The sequence below is a fragment of the Hibiscus syriacus genome, unplaced genomic scaffold (genome assembly GCF_006381635.1).
Source record: "Hibiscus syriacus cultivar Baekdansim isolate YM2019G1 unplaced genomic scaffold, ASM638163v2 tig00110174_pilon, whole genome shotgun sequence".
NCBI lineage: Eukaryota > Viridiplantae > Streptophyta > Magnoliopsida > Malvales > Malvaceae > Hibiscus > Hibiscus syriacus.
In genome coordinates, this window is record NW_024062612.1 from 3,482,662 (window position 1) to 3,503,612 (window position 20,951).

A 20,951-nucleotide genomic window follows, 5' to 3' on the forward strand; every position below is an offset into this window, starting at 1 on the left:
TTTATTTCCTGGAAGAAAAAAAACTCGATCACTAGTGCCGAAATGCCCTTGGATCAAACATTAGGTACTCAAAATCCAACTCAATTAGCAGCTTGAGCTCAAGTTGACAATGTTCAAGCTGAATCCTAGTGACTTACTAACACAAACCCGAGTAGCAAGCAAGTATTTCATTCATGATCGGCAGAATGAGAGAATCATCAGGATTAGAGAAAATTTTCATTGACGTCTTGTACTAAATATTTGAGGAACTCTAACAAATAAAGAGATGTAAGAAACTTAACAAATTTCGGTATCTGAGAAGCAAGAAAATATGTTAAAAAGCTTCCCAACTTGTAAATCTAACGTAAGGCCGCACAACATGATAAGAATAACCTTCCGACTGTATGCCATTTCTTCGTATCATCCATTCTTCAGAAGCCAAGAACCCCCAAGCATAACAAACTAAATTAGACCTTATCATCTAACTTATCATTATTATTTACAAGGGGAAGTAGTTGTTCCATCCTGTTCCTAGGCGTCCGGGGTGTCCGAGGCGTTCCAGGCGGCTGTTGAGCAAGCATATGTCGGACATACCCGTAAAATGTACATCCCACAAGTGTGATACCACAGCCAACAGCATTTAGACCCGAAATCGGGTTTTTGAATATCATCCATGAAATCAACACGGCAACTGCTACCTGTACAAGGAAAGCATCAAAATAATGAATACTGAATTCAAAATGATGAACATGAATCGTTGAAGGGTTTAAGCACAGGAAGTCTGTGACAATACACCACAAAACTTCCAAGATGGATCAGAAAAAATACATTCAACCAAATAATCAAATCTACGGTAAATCAAACAACTTAAGCCTATAACATCACAATTAATGACAGCAATTATGATTGTATAACTGAATGAATATGACAGGGCTCCATCTTCTCTATGTGAAACTCACCTTAAGGTTCCCAGCAACATTAAATGTGACAGCAGTAGTTGAGTGAATCACGTAAAAGATGGAGAAGTTAAGACAGAAAGCAAGCACTCCAGAGGTGAAAATAATGATGAGAGCTGGCCAGGGAGAGGGATGAGTCTGAAACCATTCCATTACGCCATTACCTTCTAGTAACATTGCAGGTACTCCCAAGATCAAGGTTGCAAAAGGTGCCATATAGTAGACAGTGTTTATGCTATAAGAGTATGCATCAAAAATAAAAGTGAAACAAGATCAGAGAACTTACAGATTAATTTGTTGGACCAAACACACTTCCACAATTATAGAAGCAACACGTGATAACTCTTAAAAAACCAAATAAAGCAAAAGAAAACCCCAAAGCTTTGCTCAAGGAAAAGAACAAACAACCTAAAGGTATCTATATAGTATTAAGGAATCACATAGGTCCTCACTGGTTATGAATAAAATGAACTCTTACAAATATTACAACAGTAAATAGCTGACCAGGCCAAAAAAATCAAAGTAATTCATCCTTAGCCTTTACTCTGAAGGAAGGATGCCCTTGTTTATCATATTGAAAGTTGGTTCTATTCAATAATCAGAACCAGACAGTGATGCAGAATGTCTACATGATTAGACGTAGTTTAAGTTACACTCCATGCACGTCAAATACTTAGCTTGGAATTGTACAGTAATAGAGTGTTATAAACTAGTGGCAGATTTGTGCAGTAATTGTTATTCACTTGAACGTTTCCTCGTTAATAATTCAACCCATAGAGAAAGAGGATACCTTCCCTAAAAGTATAAATCTAGGCCATTGGAGATTTTGATGGAAGAAGTGATACCAGTTATTCTATTTGTTAGCCAAACAGTACAGCTACAAGAGAAAAAGGCATGCCATACAAAATTGCAAAGGATGGCATGCAGTTAAATTATATGCTAACTACAGAAATTTACACACAAACACTCAGTTAAACCCTAAACCCATTCATATATTTTATACCTTTTCCAAAATGTCAAAGAGGGGCCATAAGAACGAATAATATCAGTACCTGTCAAACTTGTACCCGTGCAGCAGTGATTCTGCAAGGATAGTCTTTGTAGAAGTAGCCAAACATCCAAATAAGGCAGCACAAAATCCAAACATATTAAAACTAAGTTCTGTAATAGATGTGAGCAGAATTCCTCCGACAATAGGAACCAAAGAGGCCCAAATTCGCCAGTCAAAGTACTTCCTCCAAACTAGCCACTGTAAAATAACTGGAAAAAACACACAAGATTAGATGTGATGATGATAAGCATTAATGAGTTGTATCATGATGCTCGTAAAAAGGGATGATTAGGCTTATAATTTCTAAATCTCACCTGTTGTTGCAGGAGTGAATGACTTTATAGTCTGCATAAAAGAAACTGGGATGTAGCGTAAACTGACATTTCCCAGCACTATGTTAACGCAAAATACAAAAGACATGGGAAATATCCTTTTCCAGCGATCTTCAGGATCAACCACTATTAGAGGTTTAAGCTTTAGCACTTTGATTACCATGTATGCTCCAACTGATGACGTTATGAAGTGAACACATGATATCGAGAGAGGAAACTTGAAATCCAGTTTCTGGTATTTAAAGGAAGAAAAAAAAGATTAAAAAAAGAACGAAAAAATGAAAACAAAAATGTCATATTCCAGATTTTGACAAGTGTCAAAATCAACCAACACCTATCTAAGAAAAAAAATAAAAATTAACAGCAAGGTTTTTTGTTCAACTGAAAAGCAACACACGGATTTTGTTCCCACCTATGCTGATACTAAAGCAACAGAATATTTTGATACTCGGCATTTAATCAGGGAAGCATCAACATCGGAGCTAGAAGGTGTTTTTAAGAACCAAATAATGTTTTGCAAGATTCCATTAAACCATCCAAAATTTACACTAACTCTTTAAGCTGGAAAATCTACTGTCAAGCCAAAAGTTTCAAGGTTTGAGTTTAATCCAACGGCATGCTAGACAGCCATCCTTACTGGTTCCCCTCTCATCCGCATTTACCATATAAACAAGACAAACATTATAATACCAATATATGAGAAATCATATGCTAATTTAAGATATATTTATTATGATGCTAGATCTGTTCATTATGAACCTAGACAAAGCTTATAATGGCAGCCGCATTAGTATAATATGAACAAAATTGACAGCCTAGCAATGTTCCTGTATATTGTATGCAACATGCATAATTTAAATACATAGGCTGTTACTCTAGATTTCGAAACTAAATTGAATACTAAAAAAGATAAGAACCTTAGACTGTAGATGTCACATAATTTACAAGATAAACCATATCAGTTAAACCTTGCAATCTTCTTAAATTACAACTTCTCTCACATGTAATTTTTAATATATTATGGAGCTTGGTAATAAACCGACATGAGAACTTCAGTTTTCGGTTTATAATTCTCAAAGAGGATTAAAAGAATCAATCAAGAAACATCAGAAAAATTTTCACTGCTAGTGAATCAAAGCAGAAAACATAAGGCGACAAGAATAAAAGCTTATATAACACAACAAATGAGAAGCACGTAAACATCAAATAATTAGATCGAATATGAGAAAATTAAGTTAAACTGGAAGTGCATAGATCAATGAGCGAAATTCGCAACAAACCTGAAAGATCCATTTGTTAATGATAATGACCGTGACATTAAAGCTCCACCACTGGACAATTGCGAGAAGAGATCTGAAAACACTCCACTGACACAGCGTCCCGTCCTCCATTTCTACCCCCTCCCGCTTCCTCTCTCACAACGAAAATAAAAAAATTCCCACGAAAATCCAGATCGCAAAAGTCAAGACTGAGAGCACAAAACCATTATAGAAAAACGCACCTAAAAAACTTTCGTTTCTAGAGCATTGAAAAGTAGCTAAGATGCAAATAAAGAAAGAGAGAGAAAGAGAGCACAATAGGAGAAACCTAAAGAAAATGTGAGAGAGGATGTAACGGTGGAAGCAGGCGCTCTTCCCTTGTGATTTACCCCTCTCCCCCTCATTTCTCTCCCCCTCTAATATGAAGGGTTGAACTTTAACTTTCACCATTGAACTATTTTTATTTTATGTTTATTTATTTATTTGGGTTAAAATTGCTTTGAATCCTCTAATTTTTGTATTTTTAAATGTTAATCCTTAATTTCTATATTTAAAAGTTCAATTTAGCTGTTAATGTTGTAAAATTTATCTTATTGTGTTGTGAAATAAATAAAACGAAGCAATAAGAAAAATAACAAAGAGAAGAAATATAAGAATAAGAAAATAGAATTATATTATTATCTTAATTTAAACTGAATTGTGTACAATATTTTTTCTAACATTTATATTTATATAAATAAGTAATAGATGTAATATTAAAAATCTAATAATAATGAATATCAATATATTTATCTTATGAATAGGGATAACCGTCCACTTAAATAAATATTTATAACATGTTAAAATTATTTATATGATATATATATATATATATATATATATAATTTAACAATCGTGTTACTAAAAGAATGGCATTGTAATGAGCTAGAATTTAATTAAAAATTCCATGTTATTAATAATTGGACTTCAATTTTCAAATTTAAAAAGTAAAAGATTAAATTTATGAAAATAAAAAGTAGAAAGATTGAGTTTCAAATATAAGAAAAGGAGATTGAATTAGAGTATATTTTGAATCTTGTTTCTTATACTTATGTTTGTGATAAATTATAAATTTCAGTACTGAACTTTCTTTTTATTTTTATTTTGATTATTAAAGTTAAAAAAATCAATTTAGTCATTGAACTTTTAAATTGTTCTTATATTGATCACTATATCGTTAAATATTTAACAGTATTATGACATGACGAATAGAATCAAAATGACAACGTTTTGAGGAAAAGCAAATTTACACTAAAATGTCATTTTAGATCCATAGAAATCTCAAAATTTTCTTTTTTTGCTCATTTTCCCATTTCCCTCATTTCTTTTGTTTTCATCATATCCTTTTCTCTTCATACGTAAAGATTTAAGTTATCGTTGATCATGACATTACGTCATTGTCAGCCATTTTACACAATTGAACTCAAACTCAATATTTGTTTCCACAAAAAAAATCTTAAACTTCACAAATCTAACAAAATCGATGAATAATTAGTGTCCTACCTCAAACAAAATTAGTGAATTATGTAATAAGTAACCATTTTGTGTGGTTTGAGGGGCACTTAAGTCAATTGTCAATGTCCGATCATACCTAGGGGGACATTTTGGGACAATCGTGGTGTCACATAACTAAAGTCATTGTTGAGCATAGCATATTTTAAGGTGGCGTTTGGTTGGATGAAATCCCTTAGAATTGGGGGGAATTGGAATCCAATTCCACCACTTTCCCATGTTTGGTTCAAGTTTTCCAAGGGAATTGGAATCCCTCATGGCTTCAACTTTCCATCAAATGAGGGAAAGTGAATTCCATCCAAGAATGGATGGAATTCAATTCCCTTGTTGGAGGGAATTGAAATTTGACCATGCTACCCTCATCAATCTTTTGGTAACTTATTCATATATTGAATAAAAATATTTTTATTATTTCGGGTTGAGTCAGGTTTCTAATTCATATATTCGGTCGGGTCGGGTGAAACTTTATTTTGGTCAGGTCGGGTCGGGTCGAGTTCGGGTTTAGGGTGAAAAATACTCGACCCGAAAATATATATAATTTTACCTTATATATTTAGGAATAATTACAATAATACCCCTCTATATATATATATTTCAATTAAGTAACTATTTTTATTGAATAAAAATATTTTTTTATTATTTCGGGATGGGTCGTGTAATATCCCAAAATCAGGGTTAGTGACTAAAATAGAAATTTTGAAATTTTGAAGTCTGATTTTGAAAGATTTAAAAGTTTAGTGATTAAATTGGAATACTTAGTGGATGTTTGTTGTAACATCCTCAATACTGGGTTAGTGATCATATTGTAAAGTTTCAGAATTTGGTGACTAAAGTAGAAGAATGAAATAGTTCAATGATTTATTTGGGAATATTTCCATAAAGTTGTTAGTAATTATTAAAGGAATTAAGGGCAAAGTGGTCATTTGTCATAAAAGATATTTTTTATCTCTTTAAGAAGACATAAACACGTGGGGGAAGAGTATCTGCAAAACTCTTCTTCTTGCTTGCTTTCTTCTTCTCCAACGTGCTGAGCAAAGGTGAGTTTCTATTTAGTTGATTATTTGTAGATTTTATGGTTGGGTTTTGATCATTAAGTGATAACTAAGCTTAAGGAAAACTTAAGTTATCTTAAAGTCAAAAGATGAAGAAGTTACAAAAGATTAAAGAGAAAGAGTTTTTGAATGAAATCTTGAAATAGAGTTGATAAGTTGAATTTGAAGATAAATTTGACTTTTCATCAATCTAATTAACATGTATGAAGTGTTAGAATTGGATTTGTAACATGTTAAAATTTGGGTGTAATTCTTGAATTACATATGGAGAATAGGATTTTGATGTTAAAGAGGTGATTAATGAATAAAAATGAGTTTGAATATGAGTATGTAAGTTAATAATAAGAAAAGGGATGCTATATGAAGTAATTAAGCTGAAAAGAGTGGATTTTCGGGCATAAATTGGAATTCTGGGCTATGTGCATCGATGCATAAAGGGTAAATTTCCAGAAATTGTTCAGTGTGTATCGATGCACAGGAAGTGCATCGATGCACCCCTTAAAAATGAAAACATCGAAGGTAATTTGTGTATCGATGCATGGGTAGTGCATCGATGCACATGTTAAAGAATGTATCGATGCACTGTAGAATGCATCGATGCACTTCAAGGGGAAATTGAAATAGACATTTCTTTTGGTCTAAGAAATGATAGATTAGTGTATATCAATTGGATACTAATATGTATCAATGTATGATTATATAGATATCGAGCACGAACAAGTCCCGGAACGCTTATCAAGTTATGATTCGTTCGCAAGAGAGGAAATTATAAAAATGGATTGGAACTTAGTGAGGCCAAGGTGAGTGCATCTTATTTTATAGAATGATATGGAAATTGGACTTGTGATAAGTCTATCTCCGATAGTTAAAGTGCATGAAGTCTTGATTATAGTTAGGTAAATGACATGAAATATATGTATGTTTGATTTTATGAATGTATATGTTTTGTATGTGCTATGTGAACATATGGTTATGTGATATACTTGATGTATGAGAATCATATGAGAATAAGAGATGGCAATGAGTTACATGCCATATGAACACAAGAGAAGTGTTATAAGCTAAGTGACAGATGATTATGAAATCATATGAAAAGTGAAATGTACATGTGAATATGTGAAGTGATATGAATATAATGCCCATGTTATATGATACGAGAGCTATAGGTATAGTTGGCATGCCAAGAGTCGAGGGTCTATGCGGTCCTTCGGGACATACATTAATCCTTCGGGATATTTCATAGTGGTCATTCGGGATAAATCTCATAGCCCCTAGTGGGACCCCATACGAGCTGTAGTGACAGCATAGTGCACAACCTCAATAGACTCACATATCTACAGTTCTCACAGGTGCACATGGGCTAATAAGAGATAACATTGAATGTAATGTATGTGATGTATATATGTGTTTTGTGATATGAATTATATGATATGATATATGTGTGTTATTGATTATTGTATATGCTATAAGATATATGATATGAACTTAATTGATCATATAAACAAGAGAATAGAAATATGAAAGGTGATAATATGATAATGATAGGAAAGAAGATAATTATATGTATACGTTGATTATATATATATATATATATATATATATATATATATATATATATATATATATATATATATATATATATATATATATATATATGAAAGGTGCATAGTAGAAATTGTTCAAGCATGATTACGAGTTAGAGTTTTATTATATGTTTTATGCCTCACTAAGTCAACGACTTAGCATGTGATTGTTTCACACGTAGGTTACAGAAATGAGAAGAGTAAAGAGCTAAGAGGAGCAAGACATGTCAGCATTTTCTTTACAAAGTTTCAGATCAGAAAATAGATGATTTAAATGTGTTTGGTTAATCTGAATATAGTTAGCATGTACTAATTGAGTGAGTTGTATAGGCTCTGATCGATTTTTGGTTATTTTGGTCAATTTATGTAAATAAACAACTTTTATTTTAATGAAAGTTTTTGAATTTTCTTTGAATTTTGTCAAGAGTCAAAGTTTGAAAAGTCAATGTGACATCTCAGAGTCGTATTCGGGTCGGATACGGGTTGAGGGTGTTATATTTGTTGATAATTATTAAAGGAAATAAATGGTAAAATGGTCATTTGACTAGAAAGATTTTTTATCTTTCTTTTGAGCTTATAAAACACGTGGAAAGAGTGAGAAAGGAAAAGAAAAGTATAGAGCTTGGGTTGTCTTCTTCCTCTTCTCTTCCCGTAAGCTCCATAACAAATGTAAGCTTAATTTCAGTTGGTTAGTTCTTAAGTTTTAAGCTTAGTTTTGATTCTTGGGGTGCTAAGAAAGATTATTTAGAGATTAAAGTATGTTGAAACTTCAAAATGGATGAGTTATGAATGATTAAATATGAAGAGTTTTTAAGTGAATTAGTGAAATAGAATGAGTTAATAGATTTTGAAGTTGAATTTGACTTGTCATGGGTTAAATTAAGAGATATGAAGTGATAAAATGAGTTTTAAAACATGTTGAAAATCTGGTATGATTCTTGAAGTTAATAAAGAGGAGAGGATATTAAGGTTCAAGAAGAGGTAAATGAATATAAATGAGTTTAAACATGCATATATAAGTTAGGAATTTGAATGGGGATGAAATATGAAGCATTTGAGTTGAATTAAATGGATTTTCGTGCCTGAAAGAGCAATTTCTGGGCATGATGCATCGGTACACATTCAATATGCACTGATGCATTCTTAAAAGAAGAAACATCGAATGCCAGGAATGCATCGATGCACTATGAGTATGCACCGATGCACCAAGACAAATTTTGAAGGTGCATCGATGCATTAATGGGTGCATCGATGCATGAATATTTCGAAGCTATTTTGGGTATCAATGCACTTATAGTGCATCGGTACACCCCTAAAAGGAAAAAGTGAATATTAGTTTATTAAGTTCATTTAAGTTGTTAGTATCGAATTACAAGGTGTAGGTATCTGATAATTGCCTTAAAATGTATAATTATGTAGATACATAGCCTAAACAAGTTCCGTAATCATTGACAAGTAAGATCGATCAAGGGGAAAGTTTAGAGATCGGTTTTGACTAGTGAGGCCAGGTGAGTGCATGCTAGTTATATGATGTGTAATGGAAATATGACTTGCGAAGAGTCTATTTCTTATATTAGAATGCATAAATTAATGAATATAAGCATGTTTTGATAGGAGTATATGTGTTGTATGTTGATATGTTTTGTATATGATACAAGATGTAAGTAAAACATTATTATAAGATAACTGGAGATAATAAAATAAGATGTGTAAATATATTATTGTAAGAGACAAGCCATATAAGTATAGGTTACTGATAGAATAATTAATCTAAGGTTTATTGTGATACATATATGTTGAGTTAATCGATCGATGAAATCGGCCAAGAGGGGGGTGAATTGGCAATAAAAATTTTGGTGGAAGCTTTAACAGAAAATTGAAAGTAATTGCACAACGATTTACAGTGGTTCGACTTTATCAACCAAAGTCTACGTCCACTACCTTAGCTATCCACACTAAGGATTTTCCAACAAATTCACTAATTTTTCTTTCTTTTGAGGCCAAAGAGATAACCTTACAATTCCCTCAAGAATATACCCTAATTCTTGAGAACACTCTTTTATCAAAGAGAAGATTACAAATTTGCAAACTTACAAGAAAAACCTCACAAGGCAAATATGTTTGCACAATTCTAGAACAAAGAAAGAACACTCAAGAATAAATACAATTCAGCACAATAAGTGTTCTTGAAAGCAAAATGAATATTGAATGAAAAATAGACTTGAAATGCTCAAACTTGAGGTTTGATGTTTTCTCTTTGATTCTCTTTTGATTCTAGTTGCTTGATGTTTCTTGTTTTTTATCAATGGCTTTTAAGCTTGTTTAAATACACCTTGAATCACTTCTGAACGTTGGGGATCATTAATGAAGTTATTGGAGCCGTTTAAGTGTGAAAACAATTAATATTTCTGCTTGGAGCGTGGGGGGAATCGGTACCCCCTCATGGGGAATCGGTTCCCTAAGTGTAAAATTCAAATATTCGACCATTGAACAGTGGGGGGAATCGATACCCCCTGGAGGGAATCGGTTCCCTCCTAGCATACTGGAATTTCTCGGAGCAAAACCATTCAGGGGGAATCGGTTCCCTCTGGACAAACTGTAATTTTTGCTTTGAAACGGTTCGAAATACTTTGTATAATTATTTTGAAATTATTTTAAGATTAAAACTTAATTTTACACTTTAGTAAGGATTTAAAATGAACTTTGAAATACTTTGAGTAATATTTTTATATTTGATTTAATATATCGAATATGCTTAGAAAAATCATTTTCAAAATTAAAATTCTTTTAATTTAATTTGTTATATCGAAACATCAAAATGTTTTCAACAATCTCCCCCTTTTTGATATAACAAAACATTTTAAGATTTTCTAATTTCAAAATGAATTTTGATTTTGAAAAATACTACTCCCCCTTACTTTAACACTTCTCCCCTTTAAAAACACTTTAATATTTCTCCCCCTTTTTGTTAAATCAAAAAGACTTTTAAAACATTTTAAACAAGTTTTTGAAAAACAATTAGCCAATTGATAACTAAATATAGCGTAAGCTGCTAAGATCATAATCAAGAGAAAGATTAGCCATTAGTTCCATAATTCAATATTCATAAACAATGTGAAATGGCAAAATATTGGTCATAATGCAACTAATATGTAAATGATACAAAAATAAACATTAAGCTCAAGATGAAAGTGAAAATCAAACTAAATATATACACATGTAAGTTCAAATATCAAATTATCCAACAAATTCAAACACCCAAAATAAAGCAATCCATGAACATCGAAATGTTTCACAATTAAAAGTTCTGAGTCCGGGACGATAAACCCATTGACCCAAAGACCGAGTTTGATAAACAAATTACTAAGGAGACAACCATAAACCAAGGTTTTTATATTCTTGGAAGGAACAATGTTTATGGAAACTCACTAAAGATGATTTGTGGTAGATTAATCTTCTTTTTATGTTGGATACAATATATCCACCATATATCTATGTTCCTAAGGGAGGCGTACCTACCTCCGGATGGTCTAAACCACCAAGAGATCAAATAATGAAGGAATCTATCACGATGAGTTCTTAAGGTACTCTCACTGTCCTTAGACTTATAGGGTGAATCCACAGTCTCTTTTTCATTAAACCTGAGTTATCTAGTCCAAAATGGGTAACGATTGTGTCGGAGTCAATAAAAATGAATTATCCTAAAAGATAGGATCGAATTCCTATAGTTTCATATCAGCGCTCGTTTTGGACACATACCACATTGGAATAGAAAAATGCAGACTAATTGATGATAAACCAAAGGTTTGAGTTTAAAGAGTTTATCAAACTTCTAGGATTTAAGAGTATGAAGATATTGGAAGTTCATATCTTCCATAGCTTGGATTGAAGGGATACGTTCTTCCCAGATTTTGTATGACTCAAAACAAGTATGGTGCATATGGTATAGATCTTGTCCACAACCAGGTACGTTGAAACAAGAGTTCATAATGGTCATATTTGGGTTATTTGGATTGGGTGGAGGAATAAGAGGTCGGTTTTAACTTGAGCGACTAGACAATGTCCTAGGTCGTTTAGGATTTGACATGGTTTAAGAATCAGAATAGAATATGTAACCTGCAAATTTAAACACATGTATGCAATATAATCAAACCCAAAACTCAAATGAGTCCTCAATATTTCAAGGTTCTCTAAACCGAATCCTAAAGAGCAATGTTTTGAAAAACTATTTGGAAAATAATGTTTGAAAATAATAATACGCATAGTTTTTATGAAAACAACATAATTGAATCAAAAACATCAATTAAAACAACAATTCTCGATTTTTTTTAAATTTCGAAATTAAAAGATAATTTTGAAAAATTGAGTGTTTTTGACGAAATTGATTGTAAAATCATCATATAACCAATGCCCGATGTAATGTTCATCTTAGAACTAATCAAAACTAGTTCTAAGTTCAAAATCAATTAAATAGAGGATTTTGAAATATTACCTTGAAAATTTGGATTTTATGAGATTGAGTGGATTTTGATGTTGTTTGCACGATTTTAATGATGCTAGCAGGTTTAGGATTTGAAAAATGATGAAATTCCGACTAGAAATAGATGTTATGAAGCAAAGAGGAGATAGGGAGAGAGAGAAGAAGAGCATGGCGATAATGGAAGAAGATAAAGAGGGTTTGAGAAAAATAGGGTGTTATGCCCGTAAAAACCATAACCCCAGGGGGTATCGATTCCCCTACAGGGGGAATCAGTTCCTATTCAAAGGGGGGATCGGTTCCCTTATGGGGGTATCGATTCCCTCTATCAAATATTTAAAAAAAATTGTATTTTAAATATCCAATAGTGCTAAATTAATTAATCCTAGTGGTATTGGCAACTCATATGTTGAGTTAATCGATCTACGGAATCGGCCAAGAGGGGGGGTGAATTGGCAATTTAAAATTTCGTGGAAGCTTTTGCAGAAAATTGAAAGTAATTGCACAACGATTTACAGTGGTTCGACTTTCTCAAACAAAGTCTACGTCCACTACCTTAGCTATCCACACTAAGGATTTTCCAACAAATTCACTAATTTGTTCTTTCTTTTGAGGCCAAAGAGATAACCTTACAAAATCCCTCAAGAGTATATCCCAACTCTTGAGAACACTTTTTTTCCCAAAGAGAAGATTACAAATTTGCAAACTTACAAGAAAACCTCACAAGGTAAGATGTTTGCACAATTCTAGAACAAAGAAAAGCACACTCAAAGATAAATACAATTGAGTACAAAAGTGTTCTTGAAAGCAAATGAATATTGGATGAAAAATAGGCTTGAAATGCTCAAACTTGAGGTTTGATGCTTTCTCTTTGATTCTCTCTTGATTCTAGTTGCTTGATGTTTCTTGTTGTTGATCAATGGCTTCTAAACTTGTTTAAATACTCCTTGAATCAATTCTGAACGTTGGTGATAATTAGTGGAGTCAATAGAGCCGTTATTGTGTGAAAACAATTAATTTTCTGGGTGGAGCGTCTCATGCATCGATGCATGATGGAGGATGCATCGGTGCATCAGTGTAAAATTCAAATATTTTGACCATTGGAACACTTGATGCATCGGTGCACCAAGTGTGCATCGATGCATGAAATGCATTCGATGTTTGAAAAATAGCCTGGTGCATCGATGCATGGCTTGTGCATCGATGCATCAAATGCATTCGATGTTTTGAAAATATTCAGAGTGCATCGATGCATGGAGAGTGCATCGGTGCATGGAATGCATTCGATGTTCAATTAATTCATCGATGCATGGACTGATGCATCGGTGCATGCCTTTGAATAATTGATTTAAGGCTTGTTTTTGGTTCAAAATACTTTGTGAAAATTGTTTCAAAAATAGTTTAAGTACAAATCACAATTTTACACATTTAGTAAGGATTAAAATTGATCTTGAAAAACTTGGAGTAGTAATTTGATATTCGGTTAATTGAATTGAATATAAATTTGTAAAATCATTTGTAAAATCTTAAAATTCATTTAACTTAATTTGTTATATCGAAATATCAAAAATGTTTTCAACAATCTCCCCCTTTTTGATATAACAAAACATTTGAGTAATTTTAAGATTTGTTTAAGAAATTATTTTTGAAAAATCGATTTTGAAAAACTTACTCCCCCTTACTATAGCACATCATAAATTTTCTCCCCCTTTTTGTTAAATCAAAAAGACTCTATAAAAACGTTTTAAACAAGAATTTTGAAAAACATTAGCCAATTGATTTATTAATAATAAGCTGCTAAGATCACAATCAAAAGAGAGATTAGCCATTAGTTTTCATAAACAATATTCATAATAAAATGTGAAATGGCATAATTTGGTCATAAATTTCTAATGATGCAAAATTAATAAACAGAAAGCGTTAAAATGTCAAACCAAATATAAGTTCAAGCATCCTCAAACAAACATCCAACAATTAAGAAAATCCAAGTATTAAGAACAAGAAAGCATGGCAAGTAAGTTTACTCCATCGGAGGATCGGGAGGAGGAGGATAATGAGCTCGAACTTCAAGAGTCAGAGCATCCATACGATCACGCATCTCCCTCTGAAACTCAGAAATCGTAGACTCAATGGAGGCAAAACGTAGATCAAACGACTCTAGAAAAGATCGGAAATAAGGTGGCGTTTGATCATCTTGCCGAGCTGGTACTTCCTCGTCAATATCTCTCATAAGCCTTTGAAGCTCTGGATCATCATCAGCGTCAGGAGCTGGAGGAGGAGCACGAGAAGAACTAGGAGTAGCTCGAGAAGAACTAGCTCCCGGAGTTGGCTTATTGGGTCGAAAGACCCAAAGACCGGTTCGCTCATCCTGAATCCAATCTGCTTTCTTCAAAGATGTGAGGTTGATTTGATTTTGGAGAGGGATAGGAGTGTCGAGAGAAACGTTTAAACCAAGTTTGATAAACAGGTTACTAAGTAGACAACCGTAGGCTAAGGTTTCAACATGTTTGGAAGGGACAATATTAACGATGTCTACTAATTGGCTGAATATAATTTGTGGAAGATTTATTTTGATTTTATTTTTAATGCAGTATATCCACCACAAATCCCTATTACGAAGAGTGGAGTAACAACCAGCCGATGGTCTAAACCACCAAGAAATAATGAAGTGAAGAAAACGGCCGTGATGAGTTCGAAGAGAACTGACACTCGCATGAGGGATATAGGGATAATTCACATTCTCTTTTTCATCAAAAGCACCATTATCATCTAATCCGAAATGAGTAGCAATGGTTGCAGAATCAACCACAATGTATTATCCTAAAAGGTAGGATCTAATACCGATGGTTCCACATTGGGTTTCATTTTGAATGCATACCGCATTTGAATAAAAAATACGGACAAGTTGATGAAAAACGATGGGTTGAAGAGAAAAGAGTTTATCAAACTTCCACCTTCTAAGAGTTGGGAGGTATTCAAAATCAATTTTGTTCATGGCTTGAAGCGAGGGAATACGTTCTTCCCGAATTCGATAGGATTGGAAAGACTCAATGTATCTATTATAAAGTTCGTTTCTACGACGCTCTGGCATATTGAAACAAACACTCAATAATCCATTAGGAGCTTGAGGATCAGGATTAGGTTGAGGAGGAACGGGATTAGGATGTTGAGGAACGGGAGGACGGTTTTGGTGAGACCGACTAGAGGATGACCTAGGGCGTTTAGGATTTGACATGGTAAGGGAAATTTGAAAAGGAATATCACCTGCAATTTTAAAACACATGTATGCACAACAATTAATCCCAAAACTCAAATGAGTCCTCAATAATTCAAGGTTCTTTAACAAAGTCCTAATGGGCAAAGTTTTGAAAAACTATTTAAAATTAATATCATAATACGCATAGTTTTCATGAAACTAACATAATTGAATCAAAAGTATCATTAACTTTCGAAATAATAATAATAATTTTTTTTAATTCGAAATTTCCAAATAATTTTGAAAAATTATGCATTTTTTATGAAATTCGTTGTAGAAACTAGTTTAGAATCATCATATAGCCAATGCCCGATAATTATTTCAAACTAGAACTAATCTAAACTAGTCCTAAGTTCAAAAATTTAATGAAATAGAGTTTTTGTGAAAATACCTTGAAAAATTCGGATTGAGGGGAATGAGGAGATGTTTTGCGCGATTTAATGAGTGTAGCAGGTTTGTAGGATGAAAAACTTGAAGAATCCGATGTTTTCCCGAAGATTTTGAGCAAAAATAGAGATTTGAGGGAGAGGGGGACGAACGACCGTGTGTTTAGTGTTTTAGATTTTGAAAAAAAAATGAAGAAGATGAAGATTTTAAACCTAAAACTCGACGGATGCATCGGTGCATGGTCTTATGCATCAATGCATATTCAAGGATACATCGATGCATTGTTAAATGCATCGGTGCATGAAGCACAAAAATGTCAAAAATCTGTTTTAAACACTTAAAATGCTAAATAATTTGGCTCTAATGGTAATGGCAACTCATATATCAAAAATTAATTATGTTCAATCAAACAAATTAATCTTTAAACTTTATTTGAACATAAAATTATTTTTCACTAAGAATCACAAACTCTCCCTAACTAATAGCAAGAATGCAATCAAAAATTATTATTTATAAGCATTTTTCATTTATTCTTAAAAGTGCTAAAATTATTTTAAACACTAAGTGAAGATAGGTCAGTTAAACCTAATTCTCTCCTAAGTGTCCAAAATCTTTCCTTGTCTAAGGGTTTTGTAAAGATATCCGCTAATTGATGCAAAGTATCAACATATTCTAGAACTACATCTTCCTTAGTGACATGGTCTCTAATGAAGTGATGTCTTATTTCAATGTGCTTAGTTCTAGAGTGTTGGATGGATTTTAGTGAGACAAATAACACTAGTATTGTCACACTTGATAGGAATGGTACCTACTTCAATTCCATAATCAAAAAGTTGTTGTTTCATCCATAAAACTTGTGCACAACAACTACCGGCTGAAATGTATTCCGCTTCAGTGGTAGATAATGCAACACAATTTTGTTTCTTTGAAAACCAAGAAATCAGCATATTTCCAAGGAATTGGCAAGTACCGGAGGTGCTTTTCCTATCTAATTTGCATCCTCCATAATCCGCATCAGAAAAGGCATGCAAGCTAAAGCTAGAGTCTCTAGGATACCAAAGACCTAAACTAGGAGTGTCCTTAAGGTATCTAAAGATTCTCTTAACAGCTAGTAAATGTGATTCCTTAGGACATGATTGAAACCTAGCACACAAGCAAACACTAAACATAATATCCGGTCTACTTGCGGTTAGATAAAGCAATGAGCCAATCATGGATCTATATAATTTAACATCCACACATTTACCTCCTTCATCTAAGTCAAGCTTTGTTGAAGAGCTCATTGGAGTGTTATGAGGTTTCCCATTTTCCAGTCCAAACTTCTTGAGCATATCTTTGACGTACTTAGCTTGATTAATGAAGATGCCATCTTTTCTTTGCTTGATTTGGAGTCCCAAGAAAAATGAGAGCTCCCCCATCATGCTCATCTCAAACTCACTTTGCATTAGCTAGAAAATTCTTGGCAAAGAACATCATTAGTAGAACCAATATTATATCATCAACATAAATTTGAACTACTAATAAATATTTACCTTTATGCTTTAAAAACAATGTAGTGTCAACCTTTCCTTTTGAAAAACCTTTTTCAATTAAAAAATTTGGCAATCTTTCATACCAAGCTCTAGGAGCTTGTTTTAAACCATAAAAAGCTTTTGTCAATTTAAGAACATGAACTGGAAATTTTGAATCTTCAAAACCTGGAGGTTGTTCCACATACACTTCTTCTTTTATAAAACCATTTAAAAATGCACTTTTAACATCCATTTGATATAATTTAAATTCATGAAAACATGCAAATGCTAATAACATTCTAATTGCTTCCATCCTAGCTACGGGAGCGTATGTTTCATCATAGTCTATGCCTTCTTCTTGAGTATAGCCTTGAGCAACAAGTCTAGCCTTGTTCCTCACTATATTACCACTTTCATCAAGTTTATTTCTAAAAACCTATCTAGTACCTACAGTAGATTTATTACTAGGCCTTTCAACTAATGTCCATACTTTACTTCTCTCAAATTGATTTAATTCTTCTTGCATAGCCATAATCCAATGTTCATCTTTTAATGTTTCTTTGATGTTCTTAGGCTCTATGCATGAAATAAATGCAACATAATTACAGATATTTCTAAGAGAAGATCGAGTAGTTACCCCTTTTGATGGATCACCTATAATTTCACCATCCTTGACATAGTTGTACTCTCTTGGAAAAGATACTTCCCTTTCTTCAATGGTTGGATTCTCGAGGGGATCATGAGTTTCCTCATCCTTTGTTTCTTCCTTTGATGATGATTCTCCAACATCATGTCTAACGTCATTTGTTTGTACAATACCTACATCATCATTAATACAAGAATCCTTCCTCGGAAGGAGATTATCATCGAAAACAACATGTATAGACTCTTCTACAACTAAAGTTCTTTTATTAAATACACGATAAGCTTTAGAATTTAAGGAATAACCCAGAAAAATTCCTTCATCACTTTTAGCATCAAATTTGCCAAGGTTTTCTTTACCATTGTTTAAAACAAAACATTTACATCCAAAAGGATGAAAATAGCTAATGTTAGGCTTTTTATTTTTGAGAATTTCATATGGAGTTTTCTTTAAAATTGGCCTAATCATTACTCGATTTACAACATAACAAGCGGTATTTGTGGCTTCCGCCCAAAAATATTTTGGTAAATTATTTTCACAAAGCATGGTTCTAGCCATTTCTTCTAAAGTTCGATTTTTCCTCTCAACAACTCCATTTTGTTGAGGGGTTCTAGGTGCTGAAAAATTATGGCTAATACCATTAGAATTACAAAACTCAATAAATCCAAGATTTTCAAATTCAGTTCCATGATCACTCCTAACACTAGTTATAGAGTAACCTTTTTCATTTTGGATTATTTTTGAAAATGTGATGAAATGTTCTAATGCTTCATCTTTAGTACTTAAGAATAGAACCCAAGTGTATCTAGAATAGTCATCTACCAAGACAAATGCATATTGTTTTCCACCTAAGCTAGTAGTTCTAGTTGGCCCAAAAAGATCTAAATGGATCAATTGTAATACTCTACTAGTTGATACATCATTAATAGATTTAAAAGAAACTCGTTTTTGTTTTCCTTTAGCACAAGCATCACAGATTTTATCATTATCAAATTTAAGCTTAGGCAACCCTCTTACTAAGTCTCCTTGAATTAACCGTTGCAAAACACTCATACTAGCATGACCTAGTCTCCTATGCCATAACCAACTATCATGCTCATCCTTAGCAACTAGGCATAAATTAGTCATATCAATAGAATCTAAATGCACCATGTAAATATTTCCTATTCTATGACCAACAAGCATAATCCGATTAGATGCAATGTCAATAACTTTACAACCATTAATTTCAAATAAGACATTGAATCCTTTATCACACAATTGACAAATACTCAAAAGATTATGCTTTAATCCATTCACATACAAAACATTTTTAATTTGTATGGAAGAGGTATTACCTATAGTACCAATACCTTCAATATGACCTTTTGAATTGTCTCCAAAAGTCACTTCTCCTCTATTTTTGGCGTTAAGCTCAATGAACCGGCTTTTGTCTCCGGTCATATGTCTTGAGCATCCACTATCAAGGTACCATGAATTTGAATTTATTTCCGTGCCTTGTAGCAATGCTCCTTTCCCTACAAACATAGATTAATTTTTGATTTTTGGTACCCAAATTCTTTTGGGTCCATATTCATTAGTTTCCAAAATCCTAGTCCCCTTAGGTATCCATTTGTGTAGGATATCTTTATCTTTAGTAGTAATGAGTTCTTTAGGAACCCACATGCTTCTAACGATTTTTCCATTTGAGGTTCTTTGGGACCTCTATGATTGTAGTTTCTAAAACTTTTTCTAACAAAGTTGGATTTTGAATTTTCTCCTTTTTCAAAATGTTTTGTACCAACTTTATCAAAAGAAGTTTTAAGATCATCAATTTTCTTTTGATGATCATCATTGCCCTTTGAAAGTAAATTTTGCAAATCTAAATTTTTCTTCTCAAATTCTTCTAGTTTGATCTGCAAATCTTTTATTTTACTTTCAAGATCATTGTTGGTTTTGGATATGAGTTTGTTTTCATTTTTCAATTTTGAAACATCATTTTTATATTTTAAAAACAATTTCTCATAATCTGAAGCCAACCCATTGTATTCCTCAAATAACTCATCATAAGATAAATCATCAAAATCGGATGAGTTAGAGGTTACCTTAGAATCTTCCCCGAATACCATCAAGCACAAGTTTGCTACTTCTTGTTCCTCTTCATCGAAACTTTCTTCATCGCTCCATGTAGCTACATGAGCCTTGTGCTTATTCTTTGATTGACCCTTTTTCTTCAATTGTGGGCAATCATATTTGACATGCCCCGACTTTTTGCATTCATAGCAAATGATTGGGTCCTTTTCTTTTGGTTTATTTTTGAGGCCTTCGTTTCGTTTGAATTTTCTTCCTCGGTAAGGTCTCATCATTTTTCTGAACCGTTTGGCAAATAATGCCATTTCCTCGTCATCATCATCATTATTAGAATCACTCTCATCTTTTGTGGATTTGAGAGCAACTCCAATGTTTTTCTTCTTCTCCTTCTCCTTTGGTGTCTCTTCAACTTTATCAAGGTCCACCTCATCTTCAAACATCATCTCATGAGTGAGGAGTGAACCGATAAGTTCTTCAAGAGTTAAGGATGATAGGTCCTTAGACTCGATGATTGCCATCTTCTTTGATTGCCATGATTTTGGGAGGGAGTAGACTAACTTCCTCACAAGCTTTTCATTTGAGATGATCTCTCCATACGATTTAAGACCATTGACAATCGTTGAAAATCTATCCGTCATAGCTTTGATGTCTTCATTTGGTTTCATCCTAAAATTTTCATAGCTATGCGTTAGAATACTAATTTTTGATTTCTTTACCTCATCTGTACCTTCATGTGTGACTTGAAGCTTGTCCTATATTTCTTTGGCGGTTGTACACGATGAAACTCTTCCGTATTCATCTGGTCCAAGAGCACAAAAAATAATATGGATGGCTTTGGAGTTGA

At 33.0% G+C, this 20,951-nt stretch overlaps 1 protein-coding gene across 2 annotated transcripts; it reads right to left on the reverse strand.

Moving 5' to 3' along the window:
• Window positions 1-203: 203 nt before the first annotated feature.
• LOC120216941 (UDP-galactose transporter 1-like) lies at window positions 204-3,978 on the reverse strand. 2 transcript variants are annotated; one of them, XM_039214214.1, is made up of 6 exons: window positions 3,911-3,946; window positions 3,599-3,756; window positions 2,301-2,550; window positions 1,988-2,195; window positions 939-1,170; window positions 204-677 (listed from the first exon to the last, which is right to left on the reverse strand). In XM_039214214.1, exons 2-6 carry the CDS (start codon window positions 3,707-3,709, stop codon window positions 447-449), a joined length of 1,032 nt encoding a protein of 343 aa, XP_039070145.1. In that variant the 5' UTR covers window positions 3,710-3,756; window positions 3,911-3,946; the 3' UTR covers window positions 204-446. The 2 variants fall into 2 exon arrangements, with proteins under 2 accessions (XP_039070145.1, XP_039070144.1); XM_039214213.1 differs by having other exon boundaries at window positions 3,599-3,978.
• Window positions 3,979-20,951: the final 16,973 nt, after the last annotated feature.